At 42.4% G+C, this 16619-nt stretch overlaps 1 protein-coding gene across 1 annotated transcript in view; it reads left to right on the top strand.

Annotated features, from left to right (window-relative positions):
- The window catches only part of Lrp2 (LDL receptor related protein 2), a 157788-nt gene that overhangs the window by 93893 nt on the left and 47276 nt on the right, over positions 1-16619 (top strand). The window contains 12 exon segments of the mRNA NM_030827.2: positions 1655-1868; positions 2920-3159; positions 4638-4826; positions 6620-7540; positions 7667-7832; positions 8138-8296; positions 9776-10065; positions 10960-11163; positions 11826-12068; positions 12458-12583; positions 14041-14163; positions 15673-15804. Coding sequence (NP_110454.2) covers positions 1655-1868; positions 2920-3159; positions 4638-4826; positions 6620-7540; positions 7667-7832; positions 8138-8296; positions 9776-10065; positions 10960-11163; positions 11826-12068; positions 12458-12583; positions 14041-14163; positions 15673-15804 — 3007 coding nt within the window.

Here is a 16619-nt window from a genome sequence, read left to right as displayed (position 1 = left end):
TCTTTCTCTCTCTTATAATACTCAGTGTCTCAACTCAGCAGCTAAAGACATGGTTAATATACATTACTACACATGGTTAATACCCTTAAATTTCCTCTACTGATTATTTTAAATTCCAAGATAGAGCTCCTTTATTCTGCAACGAATGCTCTGTAAGGCTCCATTTGAGACCTGGCTTTTGCTGTATGCTTATGCAACTGATCTTGGCCAAGGAAGTGCTCAGTAATAATTAGTGATGAATTAGATTGTTTCTATGTTGAACATATTCTGGACTCTTTCAGCAGTAGTGATTTTAGATTATTGACACTTATATTAGTCATAATGACCATACAGTCGAATCACCAGCTATTAGCTTCATTTCTAAGATGCTATTGTTGTTCTTAGTAATAACAATTATTGTTATTAGTAGTAGTATCATGAGCTACAGTTCTGGGCATCAAACTTCGGGCACTTGCCAACTCTACCTAACATCATTGTACAGCCTCTGCTCTCCTGATACGCACAATGATGGTACCTACATGCACACCCCAAAACAATAAAAATACATCAAACTTGCAATACGTGTGTAAGCACCTTGCATGCTTGGGGGGCATATTTGTAACAATGAGGGCATTCTCGTCACATGGGGTGGTCTGTGCGTACAAGTTAGCACTGGTTAGACAGTACTGGATCTCCCCTTCCTGTTCTCACCCACAGTGTCCTCCTGAACCTGTGAGCTGTATGCTTCACCTCTTGTTCCTGTCTAAGAACTAGTTCTCCTTATTTAATCGTCATAGGCCCCTGCTGTTTCTTATTACCTCGCCCTATGTTCAGACGTTGTCTACCGCCACAGTCCTGAGCCCTCTGGCCACGAGTGACTTATCATCCCATTACTGAGTTCTTTTTCATGCTTTTATAAAACAACCGTCTTTATAAAACTGCAGTCCCCAGTGTGATCTTTGCCCAGTTGAGAGCTGCTGGCCTAGAGAGCAGCTTGAATGATTTTCTGCTCTAGTCATTGGCAGACTGGAAGTTCATAATTTTTTTCTTCTATGTTTTTGTACTGTCCGTCATGTCTGGCATATAACCTTCTGAGTTCCCTTGCCTATGAGGTAGTGAATAGTCTAGACCTTACTGTCTCTGTCAGCAGCAGTGCCCCACTGGATTGCTGGTGCTAAGAAAGTACAAAGAGACAGGCTTTTGGACCCAAGTTAAACCAGTTACATCCCTCTACACCCCTCCAAAGCAGTCTACTTGGTTCTTTCTCAATGGTCAAAAGCCAGTTTGACTTCACACCAAAGCATCGTGCTTGGCTCCCATCCAGTAGGGCTGTCCTATAACTCTGGGGCACATGTCTCCTATCCTGATTAAAGAATCATGGATAAAGATGTTACGGCCAGCGTCTGTCAGCCACTGCATGACGGAGCATGCTTAGACATTTCTATGCATTCTTAAGCATGCTATGAGTGGGTGGGTGAGATAGTTGGCTCTTTGTAGGAGGGAGACAGCTAGTGGGCTCAAACTATGATGGACCCATTCCATAACAGGTCTGAGAAATCTGAAGAAAGAATAGAGTGCCACAGAAATGCAAGAGAATGTTAACTTAATTAATAAGAATGTTCTCTTATTTCATTCACTGTGAATCAGCCAAGTAACGAGAATTGGGATCTTTCAGATTGAGAGAGGAAATGTGGACGGTACAGAGAGGATGATCCTGGTGCACCATCTGGCCCACCCATGGGGCCTTGTGGTCTATGGCTCCTTCCTTTACTACTCTGATGAACAGTATGAGGTCATTGAGAGAGTTGACAAGTCCTCTGGGAATAACAAAGTCGTCCTCAGAGATAACGTTCCGTACCTGAGGGGTCTTCGGGTTTACCACCGCCGCAGTGAGTATTTGTCACGTGTGATGCACAGTCACATGTCTGTCACCCTCACATCTAGAAGCCTCTTTCCACACTGTAGTTCCCGGTGCATGTATGCACATCCGTGCAGAATCATGTGTGATATTTGACAGTTAAATGTCTGACTAGTCTCAAAGGCCAGAATAGGCTTCAGAGTAAACTTAAATCCTATTCTTTTTGAGTTTCAGAGATAGAGTTCCTCTGTGTAGCCCTGGCTGTCCAGGAACTCTCTCTGTAGACCAGGCCAGCCTTGAACCCAGAGATTCACCTGCATTGCCTGCCTCCCAGATGCTGGGATTAAAAGTGGCCGCCACCACTGCTAGGTCTTCTCTCCTAAGTTTTAACGCTGACCCTGCTTTTTACTTTATAGCATTCCTCAGCATATTATCTGTCTTTTATTGTCTAGGCTTCTTGTTGTAATAGAACTTCCAGGAAGGGCACTTGCTTCTTTTGTTTTATTTACTGTTGTACGCCCAAGATAAGGAAGAGTATTTGTCTATGAATTTTTAGTCTTAACAGGAATTGTGCCCCCCCCCGACAAATTAACTTCTTTATTTTATTGATTCAGACCCTTTACTATGAGTAAGATCTTGAAATCATAGACACCTGCCTGCCTCTGACTCCCAAGTTTTTATATTAACAATCCATAGTTTTGAGTCTCTAACCAAAGAGAATCAACAATGTTGTTTCTCCTTTGCTGTTTACTTTTTCTCGCACGTGATTAAAGATGCCTTTTAAATATCCTTATCTTACAGGTTGAAAGGCGGTGGCACAAAAAGCCAGTATATAGATTTCTGCCATCTTGAGTCCTTGTGTGCCTTTTAGGGAAGGCAACACAACACAACACAACTCCATCTTCTAACCGCCATGTCCGCTTCCTGCCAGGACTGGTTAGGTGGTCAAACAAATCCCTGTCTTTCAGCATTTGCTGATCTTGTGCTTACGTGCTTGTTATTTTTATAATATTCGGTTGACTCGATTAAAAAAAATGAGCCAGCCTGCCAAGCACGTACAGACTGATTTTGAATTCTTTCAGATGCCGCTGACTCTTCCAATGGCTGTAGCAACAACCCCAACGCTTGCCAGCAGATCTGCCTGCCCGTGCCAGGTGGAATGTTCTCCTGCGCCTGTGCCAGTGGCTTTAAGCTCAGCCCTGACGGTCGCTCCTGTTCTCCATATAACTCGTTCATGGTCGTTTCCATGCTGCCCGCAGTTAGAGGCTTTAGCTTGGAGTTGTCTGATCACTCGGAGGCCATGGTGCCCGTAGCTGGCCAAGGTAAGGGAACTCCTAAATCATGAGGTTTGCTTCTGTCTGGTGCCAGCTCCAGTGTGGCTGATAAGCTCATCGGACTCTTCTGGATGGCTGTCAAACTCAGAGCTGAGCCAAGTCCTGTCCCTGGAGTTTGCTCACTTAGAGCTCTGGGTCATGGCTAGAGGATCTGCATTGGTAATGGAGCCAGAGTTTGCTGGTTTATGAGAACCACAGGCCTAGAGGGACAGAAAGCATAGCATGGATTTTACATGAAATATCGAAGAATGGTTGTTTAGGGAAACTGTTCTGTAGTGAGGTGTAGGCTCGTTCTTTAACATAACAACAACATAATAACATTTTAAAATAAGAATGATAATAATAGTAAAATACACAAATATTCTTTTTTTGGGGGAGTGTATAAAGTCTCACTATGTAGCCCTGGTAGGCCTCTAACCCAGGCTATCCTTAAATTCAGAGTTCCCACCATCTCTGCCTCCCGGGTGTTTGAATTAAAGGCATGCACCAGCACACCTGACTCTTAATAATTCTGTTTTTATTGCACTTTACGTTTGCATACTGTGAATCTGTAAATGTGTCCTTCAAATATGCCAGGGTGTGTGGGTAAAACTCATAATTTTCTAGCACCATGAGGAATATGTGAGACTATCCTTCTCAAGGATACTTGTTTCAGAAATCCAAGGGTTGGTGGTAGAGTTTAGTGGAATAGAGCTTACTCTGTGGCAGCATTAAGGGCCATGAAATTGCTCCCCTGCATTGCAAGGCCAAATCAACCCAGGAACAAAAGGAAACGAACTCAGAAGAAGTAAACCTTGTTAGGTAGTATTGTGTTCTCAATATGAAATCTTAGTGTATGTTGTCAGTAGTTTGGCTAAGGTGTTCCCGGTCCGTCACTGCTTTGTAAAGAAGCATTTTCCCCCTGGATTATCTGTTTTATTTTACTTGGGCCCCAGGAAGAACTTGTTCCCTAAGCTACCATTGGCTTTAGTAGTCACAGGTGACTAATGATCCCTGGTGATCCTGCCTGAAGCGCTCATACAGGATCGTCTTGTTCTGCCGTTCTTTCACATTTATTACTGACATTCTGCACCTATGAAATCTCAACACCAGTTGGCATATCAGGGTGGACAGTGGGAATCTCACAAGACTCCCTCCCTAGAAGAACTGTTCAAAGAGGGAGACTCAGTGAGCTTCACTAACTGGTCATCCAACTCTAAGCTGTCAGTGCATATGAGTAACACAGACACTTGCAGTTACACATCTACATGTATGTATACATGCAATAATAATAATAAAGGAAAACGTATAGAAGTGGATGAAAAGGATGAGAACTTAGAAGCAGACGACAGGGAACAATAGTGAGGAGCAGGGTACGATAATAGGGATGAAGAGTTCTACTGGAGGACATTCATCTGTATCCTTAACAAAGAAGAAGGGGAAAGGAGGGGCCAGTTCAGTTGGCTGATTTTTCTTAAATGTTCTAGGACGAAATGTTCTGCATGCGGACGTGGATGTTGCCAACGGCTTTATTTACTGGTGTGATTTTAGCAGCTCTGTAAGATCCTCTAATGGAATTCGTAGAATCAAACCCGACGGGTCTAATTTTACCAACGTCGTTACCTATGGCATTGGGGCAAATGGAATCCGGGGTGTTGCACTGGACTGGGCAGCAGGTGGGTGGTCTGTGCCTTTGTTTCCATCTCTGTTGTCTGTGTTGATTTCTCTAGATAATCGATAAGATCATTTAAGACTAGGCCACACACTAAATAAAAAGGCAGGGTGTTTTATTTGACGGATTAATTATGGAAGAATCATTTACTTTTCTTCTATTTCTAGTCAGTCAAGTAGGAAAAACACCAGATTGTAGGTTTGTAGTTTTTGTCTTAGGGTTTGACAGCAAATTTCTAGATTAGAAAGATCTAAAATTTATGAAGAGGAAAGGCGTTCACTTTAATGTCAAGCAATTCTAGTTGTAGATTCTTAATTGCTTCCTCGTTAATGCACAAAAAACTTATTAGGTGTTTCTCTTGGTTACTAATATGCCCAGCTCACTATTTCATTAACTTACTCAGGTTTGAGTTACCACTCATTCCTATTGGGGCTTGGGAGAACTAGAATTTTTTTTTTAAATCAAAATGGATGTCATTGTATATTATTGAGCTTGATAAGTAGACATTGCTTAAATATAAAAATGCATTGCAAATAGTAAGTCTAGTAACTTGGCTGAATAAGATTTTAATGGATTCCCAATTCCCATCCTGAAGTATACTGTTTCTCATGGTGTGGATCAATAGGGTCAGTATGGTGTGGCTAGTAGGACAAATGTAGTTTCTCTCTCATACAGTTTTACTATAACACACTTATAGTCATTCATTTGAGGTTATCAGTGGCTGTTGTCACGTCCCAATGGCAGAGTTGAATACTTGAGAGAGAAACCATTTGTTTTGGCTATAATCTTAGTACCAGTGAGAGAAGGCAGGGGTGTCAGAAAAGAGTTGAAGGCATCATGTGAGCTCAACTCAAGCCAGAGATACAGGAATCCCCATCTCAACAAACAAAAGAGGCAATCAAACCATATACCCCACAAGTCTAAAACTACCTACTACTATTTGACAGCCCTGGATTAAAGGAGGCGAGCGCACAGTATTGCCACTCACCTCAAGTAGAGATATAATACACAGAAACCTCAGCTACATAGTTCACCTTGAACTATGTCTCTGGCTGGATTTTGAGGCAGGCTGGGAAATGGTATGTGCATAGTATCGATAGTTCACTAACTGACTTTACATGGAGCTGTAATTTCGGATCCAGCATCTTCTACTCATCATACGCATTCACCTGTAATACTTCACTTGACTGATAAGTTATTCTCCATTTACATTGTACTTTAACACAAGAGGGAAGTGGATTTTGGGTTTCTTGGCTACTAGAAAGTCAATGGATTAAGAACATCTACACTAGTTGGGAAGACTTAGAAAAGACCACGTTAACCTTACAGACGGAGAGCATTTGAGGGCATGTCTAGCAGTCTGAGGTGATTATGGCTGTCCTCTCTGCTCTTTTAGGCAGTTATACATTTTATACCATGATAAAGTATATTTAGGCTCTTTGATAAGAATGTTAAAGACTCATATTTTAAGTAGGAAGGGAGTTGTCACGCTGGCTGCGAATTCTAATCCAAGTAAGAATGTAGCTGAAGACTTCTGAGAAAAATAAATTTTAAAAAGTATTCCCTTTAATTCCCAAAAAGTTTATTTTTATAAACTTACATTGAAATTTATTGTCTTGAAAATACAATAAATTGTTTTTATTTGGTAGGTCTGTTCCAAGTGTCTGGTTGTCTTTTTAAAGTGTCCCATACTTGCCAGTGTTTCTCTGATCATACTTCAACCTTGCATATTTTATTATCAACTTTTTTTCTTCTTAGTTTTCCACTCATCGGCATCCTTTCTTTCTTTCCCTGTAGGAAATCTTTATTTTACCAATGCCTTTGTGTACGAAACCCTGATAGAAGTGTTACGGATCAATACCACGTACCGCCGTGTACTCCTCAAAGTCTCAGTGGATATGCCCCGGCATATTATTGTTGACCCCAAGCATAGATATCTCTTCTGGGCCGACTATGGGCAGAAGCCAAAGATCGAACGCTCTTTTCTTGACTGTACCAATCGAACTGTCCTTGTTTCCGAAGGCATTGTCACCCCTCGGGGCTTGGCCATGGACCATGACACTGGCTATATTTATTGGGTTGATGACTCCTTAGATTTAATTGCCAGGATCCATCTTGATGGAGGAGAATCTCAGGTGGTTCGCTATGGCAGCCGTTACCCAACTCCCTATGGCATCACTGTGTTTGGAGAGTCTATCATTTGGGTGGATAGAAACTTGAAAAAAGTCTTCCAAGCCAGCAAGCAACCAGGGAATACAGATCCACCCGTAGTGATAAGAGATAAGATCAACCTGCTCCGTGATGTGACCATCTTTGACGAGCACGCCCAGCCCCTCTCACCAGCAGAGCTTAACAATAACCCTTGTCTGCAAAGCAATGGTGGGTGTTCCCACTTTTGCTTTGCCTTACCTGAGTTGCCTACTCCCAGATGTGGATGTGCTTTTGGGACTCTGGGAAATGATGGCAAGAGCTGTGCTACCTCCCAAGAAGATTTCCTCATCTATTCCTTAAATAATTCCCTGAGAAGTTTACACTTTGACCCTAGAGACCATAGCCTACCTTTCCAAGTGATAAGTGTGGCGGGAACTGCCATTGCACTGGATTATGACCGTAGAAACAATAGAATCTTCTTCACACAAAAGCTAAACTCTCTCCGTGGCCAGATTTCCTATGTCAGCCTGTATTCAGGGAGCAGCTCTCCAACTGTCCTGCTGTCAAGTAAGTACACACCAGGGTTAGGGTTTACCTTGGCAGTAGATATAAGGAGGGCCAAATATTCAATTGTCTTGATGCCCTTTGAGACTTTAACATCTTCTTGTGATGTGTCTATGTTTGTATATCCAGATATAGGGGTGACTGATGGCATTGCCTTTGATTGGATAAATAGAAGAATTTATTACAGTGACTTTTCAAATCAGACAATAAATTCCATGGCTGAAGATGGATCCAATCGTGCTGTGATTGCCCGTGTTTCCAAACCCAGAGCTATTGTATTAGATCCTTGCCGAGGGTATGCCAAGGTCTTCTTGATTTATCTGCTTATATGACGATGGACTGGGGACTAGAAATTACTTTATGTTCATCGAGAACAATAATAATGATAATGTATAAACTTTCCCAGAGGCAGATTTTGGGGCCTTTCCCTGGTCTGACTTAGAGCATCCATTTTGGCAAAGAATGGAATGGAATACTTCTTTACTTACCTGTACATCGATAGTTATTACAATCTACGAATGTTTTCACTGTAAAAAAATGGAAAAGTCTTTAAAAGCTTCCTTGTCGTGAATTCATTATGCCCTCTGTTTGACTAACTAGGTACATGTATTGGACTGACTGGGGTACCAACGCCAAAATCGAGAGAGCCACACTGGGAGGAAACTTCCGGGTCCCCATTGTGAACACCAGCTTGGTTTGGCCCAATGGACTCGCTTTGGACCTTGAGACTGACCTTCTGTACTGGGCAGATGCTAGCTTGTAGGTGTCTGAATCATGCGGATATTAGACATAGGACTTACTCAATGTGGTAAAAAGCTGATAGACCAGACACTTACTGCCTAAGTGTAGAATTAAAGTTTTAGGAACTATTTTATGTTCTAGCTTGGTGACTGAGAATTTGTCTCTATCCTCAGACATCTAAATCTCTGTATCACTAAATGTAACTATAATTAAAATGGAATTACTCATTACTGACTATAGGCCTCAGATTTGAATAATGTATCTGTTGGTTTGGGCTCTCTTTTCTTTTTTTTTTTTTTTTTTTTTTTTTTTTATTAACTTGAGTATTTCTTATATACATTTCGAGTGTTATTCCCTTTCCCGGTTTCCGGGCAAACATCCCCCTCCCCCCTCCCCTTCCTTATGGGTGTTCCCCTCCCAACCCTCCCCCCATTGCCGCCCTCCCCCCCATAGTCTAGTTCACTGGGGGTTCAGTCTTAGCAGGACCCAGGGCTTCCCCTTCCACTGGTGCTCTTACTAGGATATTCATTGCTACCTATGAGGTCAGAGTCCAGGGTCAGTCCATGTATAGTCTTTAGGTAGTGGCTTAGTCCCTGGAAGCTCTGGTTGCTTGGCATTGTTGTACTTTTGGGGTCTCGAGCCCCTTCAAGCTCTTCCAGTTCTTTCTCTGATTCCTTCAATAGGGGACCTATTCTCAGTTCAGTGGTTTGCTGCTGGCATTCGCCTCTATACTTGCTGTATTCTGGCTGTGTCTCTCAGGAGCGATCTACATCCGGCTCCTGTCGGTCTGCACTTCTTTGCTTCATCCATCTTGTCTAATTGGATGGCTGTATATGTATGGGCCACATGTGGGGCAGGCTCTGAATGGGTGTTCCTTCAGTCTCTGTTTTAATCTTTGTTGGGCTCTCTTTTCAATCAGTTCTTTTTCTCTGGCATGCTTCTCAGCAAACTTCACTTTAAAACTCCCTTTTAAGCACTTGTCACATAATTATGGGATATCTTCAAGTGAACTACATTGTAGTCGTCATGATTGAAGAGTTCAAGAGAGGAAATGATTTTGTTCATTACAGTTGTTTCTCTACATGTTTGTTCCCTCACAGAATCTGGTCTTGTGATGAAACATTCTCATTTTTTTCTTTCATTCTCTCTTTTGAACCATAGCAATGATGTTTTGTGCCATTCTAAGTAAATTCCTCAAAGTAATCAATGCCATTAAAGGAGATCAGTTCTTTTTTTATATTTTTGCTACGTTTCACACCAGGTCCCATGCATTATGCAAATCCTTTCTTGGATTGTTCCCACTTCTAATGTTAGCCTAGGTCTTATGAAATGATGCTATATGTAGGCTGTTGTATAAGCCAATAAGACTTACCATCACCAAGAAAGACACATGTGCCATGCACCTTATGATCACTACTTGACTAGCCATTTGAAGCAGACCTAACCATTATAATTCCTTTTCCATTTAGCAATTGCTTTTCTTTCTCTTTGCTTCAGGCAGAAAATAGAACGCAGTACTCTCACGGGCACGAACCGAGAAGTCGTTGTCAGCACTGCCTTTCATTCCTTTGGCTTGACTGTCTATGGCCAGTACATTTACTGGACAGACTTGTACACCAGAAAAATCTACCGGGCTAACAAGTACGACGGGTCAGACCTGGTAGCAATGACCACACGTTTGCCCACCCAGCCTAGTGGTATTTCCACAGTGGTCAAAACCCAGCGGCAGCAGTGTAGCAATCCTTGTGACCAGTTCAACGGAGGATGCAGCCATATCTGTGCTCCAGGTAAGGGGGCTGAGCAGGAAGAGGAAAACAAGTATTTAGTCACAATGACCGAAACAACGATGGCAAGGACACTTGGTGAGGGAGGCTGTGAGGGTATTTATTACCTTCAAGAAGAAAAAGAAATTGAAATTTTTGATTTCAGGTTATTTATCAAGTGGACTAAGGGTTATTTTGAGAGGGTTGTATTGTGGGGTTTCTGTTCTGTTCTGCATGGGTTGGCTTTGTAAAGGCAGTGTAAGTAAGTGTTAGCTTGTTGAAGGGAAAGAGTAAGATGAAAGGTTTGGCTTTCTAACTAGAATAGGAATTCCATTAATGTAATCTTTCTGTATAGGAGCTATCGCTTCTAGTGTGATATTTTAGGGTGAAATAAGAATCCCATTGAGAGCAGTTTCATAGGAATATGTACTTTCTGATACTGTGTCTTTGCCAATTCTTCCATGGGACTCCATGTTGTAGGTGGGCAGTGGTTGTTTTTAATGGAAAAACAGGTCAGAGTATAGTTGAAAGGTGGATGGAGTCTTAGGGTTTTACTGCTGTGAACAGACACCATGACCAAGGCAAGTCTTATAAAGACAACACTTAATTGGGGCTGGCTTGGGAATACGGCAGCATCCAGGCAGGCATTGTACAGAAGGAGCTGAGAGTTCTACATCTTTATCTGAAGGCTGCTAGCAGAATACTTGCTTCCAGGCGACCAGGATGAGGGTCTTCTAATTCATAACCACAGTGACACACCTACTCCAACAGGACCACACCTTCTAATAGGGCCACTCCCAGGGCCGAGCATATGCAAACCATCACAGATGGTGTTTCATCTCTAAGATGTCGTACACGCCATTCTGGAGGAGGCTAAGAAAGTTTCCTATGCTCATGCGTTGCCTCCCTCTGTCCCAGGTCCAAATGGAGCTGAGTGTCAGTGTCCTCACGAAGGCAACTGGTATCTGGCCAACGATAACAAGTACTGCGTTGTGGACACGGGGACCCGCTGTAATCAACTCCAGTTCACCTGCCTCAATGGGCATTGTATTAATCAGGATTGGAAATGTGACAATGACAACGACTGTGGTGATGGCAGTGATGAGCTTCCTACAGTCTGTGGTAAGCCGGACTCAGGGTTGGCGTTTGGAGCTAAGATGTCATTGTGCAACTGTTTGGCACAAAACATTACGGTATGGGTGGCTTTTCTGCTGGAGCCCAAAAACATTCACTCAGATAAGTCAGGCTGCACTTCAGTTTAATCACCTCGCGTAGATGAGGAAAGTCATTTGATTAAAGTCCTGGCGTTAATTTCTAGTCTCTGTAGAGGTTGGAAACACTGCGCAGGTTGTCCGTCTATACAGCAGTGGCTACCAGAGATCTTCTAAGAAGCAAGAGAGCAGGTTGATGGCGGAGCATGACAGTACGGCACTAACCAGGGGGTTACTGTTACCACTTTATCACACTGCTTCTGACTGTCCCTCCTCAGCTTTTATGTCATTGGAGTAAGGGGATTTGTAGCTGGGTACCTTTCTCTAGGAGTACTGTGCTTTTACATGCTTTTCTGCGTTTGAGATAGACTTGAAGTGACTTTCGTCGCTTATTTAAAATGCTTTCTTCCTTTAAAGCACGTTGCATCCAGTCTGACTTTCACATCCAGTCTGACTTTCAGGCATTTCTGTCCAAGAAGTGAGACAAACTCACCCCAGGAAGTTACAATGTTAACGTTACAATTTGTTACCACAAGGAAGGAGTCTTCGCTCAATGTCCTTCCTTCCTCCTAGCCTTTCACACCTGCCGATCAACAGCCTTCACTTGTGGCAACGGGCGATGTGTGCCATACCACTATCGCTGTGATTACTACAATGACTGCGGGGACAACAGCGACGAGGCAGGTTGCCTGTTCAGAAACTGCAACAGCACCACAGAGTTCACGTGCAGCAATGGGCGGTGCATACCGCTCAGTTATGTCTGCAATGGCATAAACAATTGCCATGACAATGACACCTCGGATGAGAAAAACTGCCGTAAGTGTCTAAAGTCCTTCCTTTGGGGCTCCGTGGTCCTACGTTAGGATGCAGGAGATGGAATCTTTCCCTAAAATCTATTGCTTTCTGAAAAAAAAAAAACCTAAGTGGTTTTTTAATCAATTAAATGATATAAAAATATATCTACCTAATATTTGAATTGTTTAATTTGATGGATATATATATATATATATATATATATATATATATATATATATATATATATATATACACACACCCCAGGAACCAACTTGGGCCTCTCTTTACCTTTGAACTGGTTTGGACCTCTGATTTAGACCCTTCTCTGGGTTGGTTAACGTCGCCATTATTTTTGATATACTTGGTAGGTCTGTTCCAAGTGTCTTTCTTATCTGGTTGTGTTTTTAAAGCTCCCCACACTTGCCCGCCGGATTTCACAAAATGCCAGACCACGAATATTTGTGTTCCCCGAGCTTTCTTGTGTGATGGAGACAATGACTGTGGAGACGGGAGTGACGAGAACCCCATTTACTGCGGTGAGTATGACAGAGCTGGCTCGCCGTCTGTGGTTCCAGAGGAGCGACCGGGCAGCACAGAGACATCCTGGCTTTAATACTGAAAACTGAGTCTGTCGGTAGAAGTGGAAGGCAGTTGCTTTAAGACATGAGTAGACGTGGTGGGAGAAGTTTCACGCTTCAAGTCTATTTTTCTGGAAAGCTGTTGGTATCCCAGGCCTCAATCTGTATTTGTATTGTAGAAGTTATTATTTAGCAGTATTATGGTCGTGATCTTGACTAACTTAGTTTTATCGAAACAATTTCCTCTACGAACCATGGAAGTATAAAAGGTCTTTCTTAAGTTTAATAAGGTTGAGAATAAACGGTGTGAGCAGATGTATCTTTTAAGAATTTACCAATTCCTCGTAGCTGAATTCCTCATCCTGGGGAAACCCCAGGCTATCACAAAAATTTACCAGAGCAGTAATCAGGTACAAAAATAACAACAGCCCAAAGAAATGAAATTTGGCTTACAGCATCACACAGGGTTGGAGTTACTGCTTTGCTAGCGAATGTTTACCGGCCAATCCATCTGGCACTATTCCAGCCCAGGCAAAGGGGGAAGCCTTGGAGAGTAGAAGGGCAAGACTCCATTCATTCTGATATTTGTACCCACACATTAGAAGCTAACAAAGGTCAAAGGGTCTTTATCATCCACCCTAACAATTCTGAGTTACAGTGAGTAGGTGAGAATTTTGCTAACTTGAGCATTATGATTAACAAATTGTGGTGAGGGGCAGCATTGAGAGCAATATTATTTTAATAGAATTCACTGAATTAAAAAGTCAAGCAGGGCATGGTGGCACACAGCTTTAATCACAGCACTTGGGAGGCAAAGGCAGGAGGAGGTTCTCAGTAAATTTGAGGCTAGCCTGGTCTTCGTAGTAAGTTCCAGGACAGCCAGGCTAGGAACTTTTTCTTGAAAAAACAAACACAAAGAAAGAAAGGAAAGAGAGAGAGAGAGAGAGAGAGAGAGAGAGAGAGAGAGAGAGAGAGAGAGAGAAATAAACAAGAAAAAAATCAAGACTTATTCCACAAAGTTTTACAGCACAATGATATTTTTGGTATTTAAAAATCTGATCAGAATTGATAGATTATTGGGCCAGGATCTTACTGTTTTTTCTAGGTTGTCCTTGAACTCAGGGTGCAGGCACCTTCCTGTCTTGGACTTGTTGAACAGCCGAGATTGTACGTAGTTGGGCCCTCTTTGATATTTTCTAGCAAATAGAACTTATATCTTGTATTTATGGAGTCTTGAACAAAAATTCAGGAGAACTGGGAAATACTTCCCTCCTGTATCTTATGCACCTGCAGCCCCATAGAAACTTCTAGACAAGGCCTTTTCCCAAAGGCAGCAATTAACCAGTTCAAAGATACAGGCAGATGGGCGACAGATGGGGTCCTGCCTGCGTTTTAATCTTGTGCTTGTCCTCTAGCCTCACACACATGCCGCAGCAACGAGTTCCAGTGCCTCTCCCCTCAGCGGTGTATTCCAAGCTATTGGTTCTGTGACGGTGAAGCCGACTGTGCAGATGGCTCGGATGAACCTGACACTTGTGGTAAGAGTCAGCAACCATGCGAAGCTTAGGGTGTAGCTAGAGCAGTTGGGGCTCCTCTCACACGTCAAACTCTGGAGCCACCTGGCTGGCTACTTGCGCTCTCTGCTTCTGGTCCTAGGAGGATGCCAGAAGCATTCAGTAGGTGTTCATCAGTGAATGGCTAGTGCAGCCACTGTGGACAGCTGTTGAGAATATGGAGGCTGTTAGTTGATGCTGACACATGGAGACGGTGTGGTATCCAGCAGATCGTCTGGCTTGCAGCTCAATTTTAGCTGACTCTCAGTTGGACTTTATGAATTCTGTCTGAGCCTTTTAAGACAGTTGGGGGAATCCAAAAGTGACTGGATTCTTCACACACAGGGGGAGGGCTCAGACCAGGCACACCTTAAGTTTATTTCTTCTTATACTAACTTGTGGAGGGAGGTGCCCTGGCCTTGTCAGGTAGCTGGAGGCCCATGTTTATTCTTTGTAGTCAAAGCTTGCTTTTTACTGTCATAAATTATAAGTAATTGTAAGCACTTAAAGATAAAATTTCTGAATTGTCTTTTAATCCATCAGAAAAATCCTTGCTATGTGGTATCTAGAAAAGTATGGTTACAGACCAGTAACTTGTCTGTAGCGATGAATGCTGTCTCAGGTCATCCGTGGCTACTTTCTTCTTTCGTGCTGCCAAGTAGACATGACAGACCATAGAGCGGCAAGGCCGCCTCAGTATTCACCACTGACTTGAGAAAGTCTACTTATCCTTATGCACAGTCTTCACACTCCTCTTCAGTGATACGTAGTACTCCTCAGATTGGTATATTATTAATCATTTAGATTGATTTTTTCTCTTGTATGATTATACTATATAATAACATCATGTGTAAAGCCATCGTCTGGGTTGTTCATTAGCATAGTTTTAGAGTTAATGCTGGTTTCCATTGAGTTCTATGAAGTTTAATTCTGCAGCAGATTGATAGCAGTTCTTGGACAGGTTTCAGATTTTTTTTTTCTTTTTTATCCTCACGTCAATGCTGAGAAATGTGTAGAAAATAAAGGATCTGCAGAGAGGGGAGATAATAACTGTTAGGTAACTTTATAACTTTGAAATTACCTCTTCTGTGTATTTAAAACATAAATACCAATTTCCAGACCAAAGTCATAGTAATAGCAATTAATAGTTGTGTCCTGCATTACACACTGTAATAACCCAAGTAAGTGTCCACATATCTTATATCTGCACTTCAGTTTACAATTTTTTCCCTGAGTCTATATGCAGCTCACTGCCAGCCTTCTCTGTGAGTGATGTTACACTCTCCATTATGTTGCTATGTTGTAGACCTCTCTCCTGTTTTTCTACTGCATTTATAAAATCAAGGCACAGGTTCTGAGAGCTGTAAGGTTTCATGTATCCCTGATGTGTATATGAGTAAGCTTTCCATCAACAGGAACCAGGCTTAAATGTCCTTGCTGGAGACTACAAAGTAGCCATCCCAGTCTTTTCACCCGGAGTTCCTCTCTTGTCAGGGCATTCTGTGAACACCTGCAGGGCCAGTCAGTTCCAGTGTGATAATGGCAGGTGCATCTCAGGCAATTGGGTCTGTGATGGTGATAACGACTGTGGGGACATGAGTGACGAGGACCAGCGGCATCACTGTGGTAAGTGAGGGCAGTTCATTCCTCTGCAGATTCACATTCCAGGGAAACTCAGAGCTGATTTTCATGGTTGGAGGGACCAATGGTCAGAAACCCCGTTGAATGAATGCCCACTAAGAGAATGCTACCGGTATTTCCTGCTGTTGGACACCATGATTTTTACAATGATGCAAAGTGGCTTGGTACTCATTCTCATTCACATCCAGCTGATGGGAATCCTGTCTAGAGTAGGTGACAAGAATTCAGTTGGTTATTCCCGGTAACGGTGTGGCAGCCAATCACCCTAGGAGCAGTGATGCGGTTGGGACGGTCCAGTATTCATCAGTGAGTTCATTTCTCAGTACCAGTGTTTTCTTTCTTCAAACAATGTATTTTGATCATATTCTTTCCCCTTTAACTCCTCCCAGGTCCTCCCCATTCCAACCCACCCTTAACCAAGATGCTATCCTAATGGTTAATGGATGCTCTAACGAGTGTAAGCAGCTACATCAATATTCCACGGCAGATTCCAAGCCTGGGATTGGCCAACACGAATGAACTCAATAGAATTTTTGTGGGCTTTTGTTTCATTTTGCTTTGTTGGGCCTTTTTGTCTTTGTCTATTGGCTCTTTAAATTTTTTGTTTCTTGTCTTTTTTTTTTTTTCTGTTTGAGAGAAAAAGAAAAAGTTGTGGTTTGGGTAGGTGGGGAGAATCTAAGAGGAGCTGGGGTAGGGGAAAAATATGATCAAAATGAATTGTATGAAAATTTTTCTTAAAAATTTTAAATTATGGGAAAAAAGTGGTTGTTCTCATAATACTAGCACCACATTTCTTTTAA

Source organism: Rattus norvegicus, chromosome 3, assembly GCF_021556685.1.
Source record: "Rattus norvegicus strain SHRSP/BbbUtx chromosome 3, alternate assembly SHRSP_T2T, whole genome shotgun sequence".
NCBI classification, from domain to species: domain Eukaryota; kingdom Metazoa; phylum Chordata; class Mammalia; order Rodentia; family Muridae; genus Rattus; species Rattus norvegicus.
Note: the sequence above shows the minus strand (reverse complement) of the source record. Positions and strands in the feature narration are given on the sequence as shown.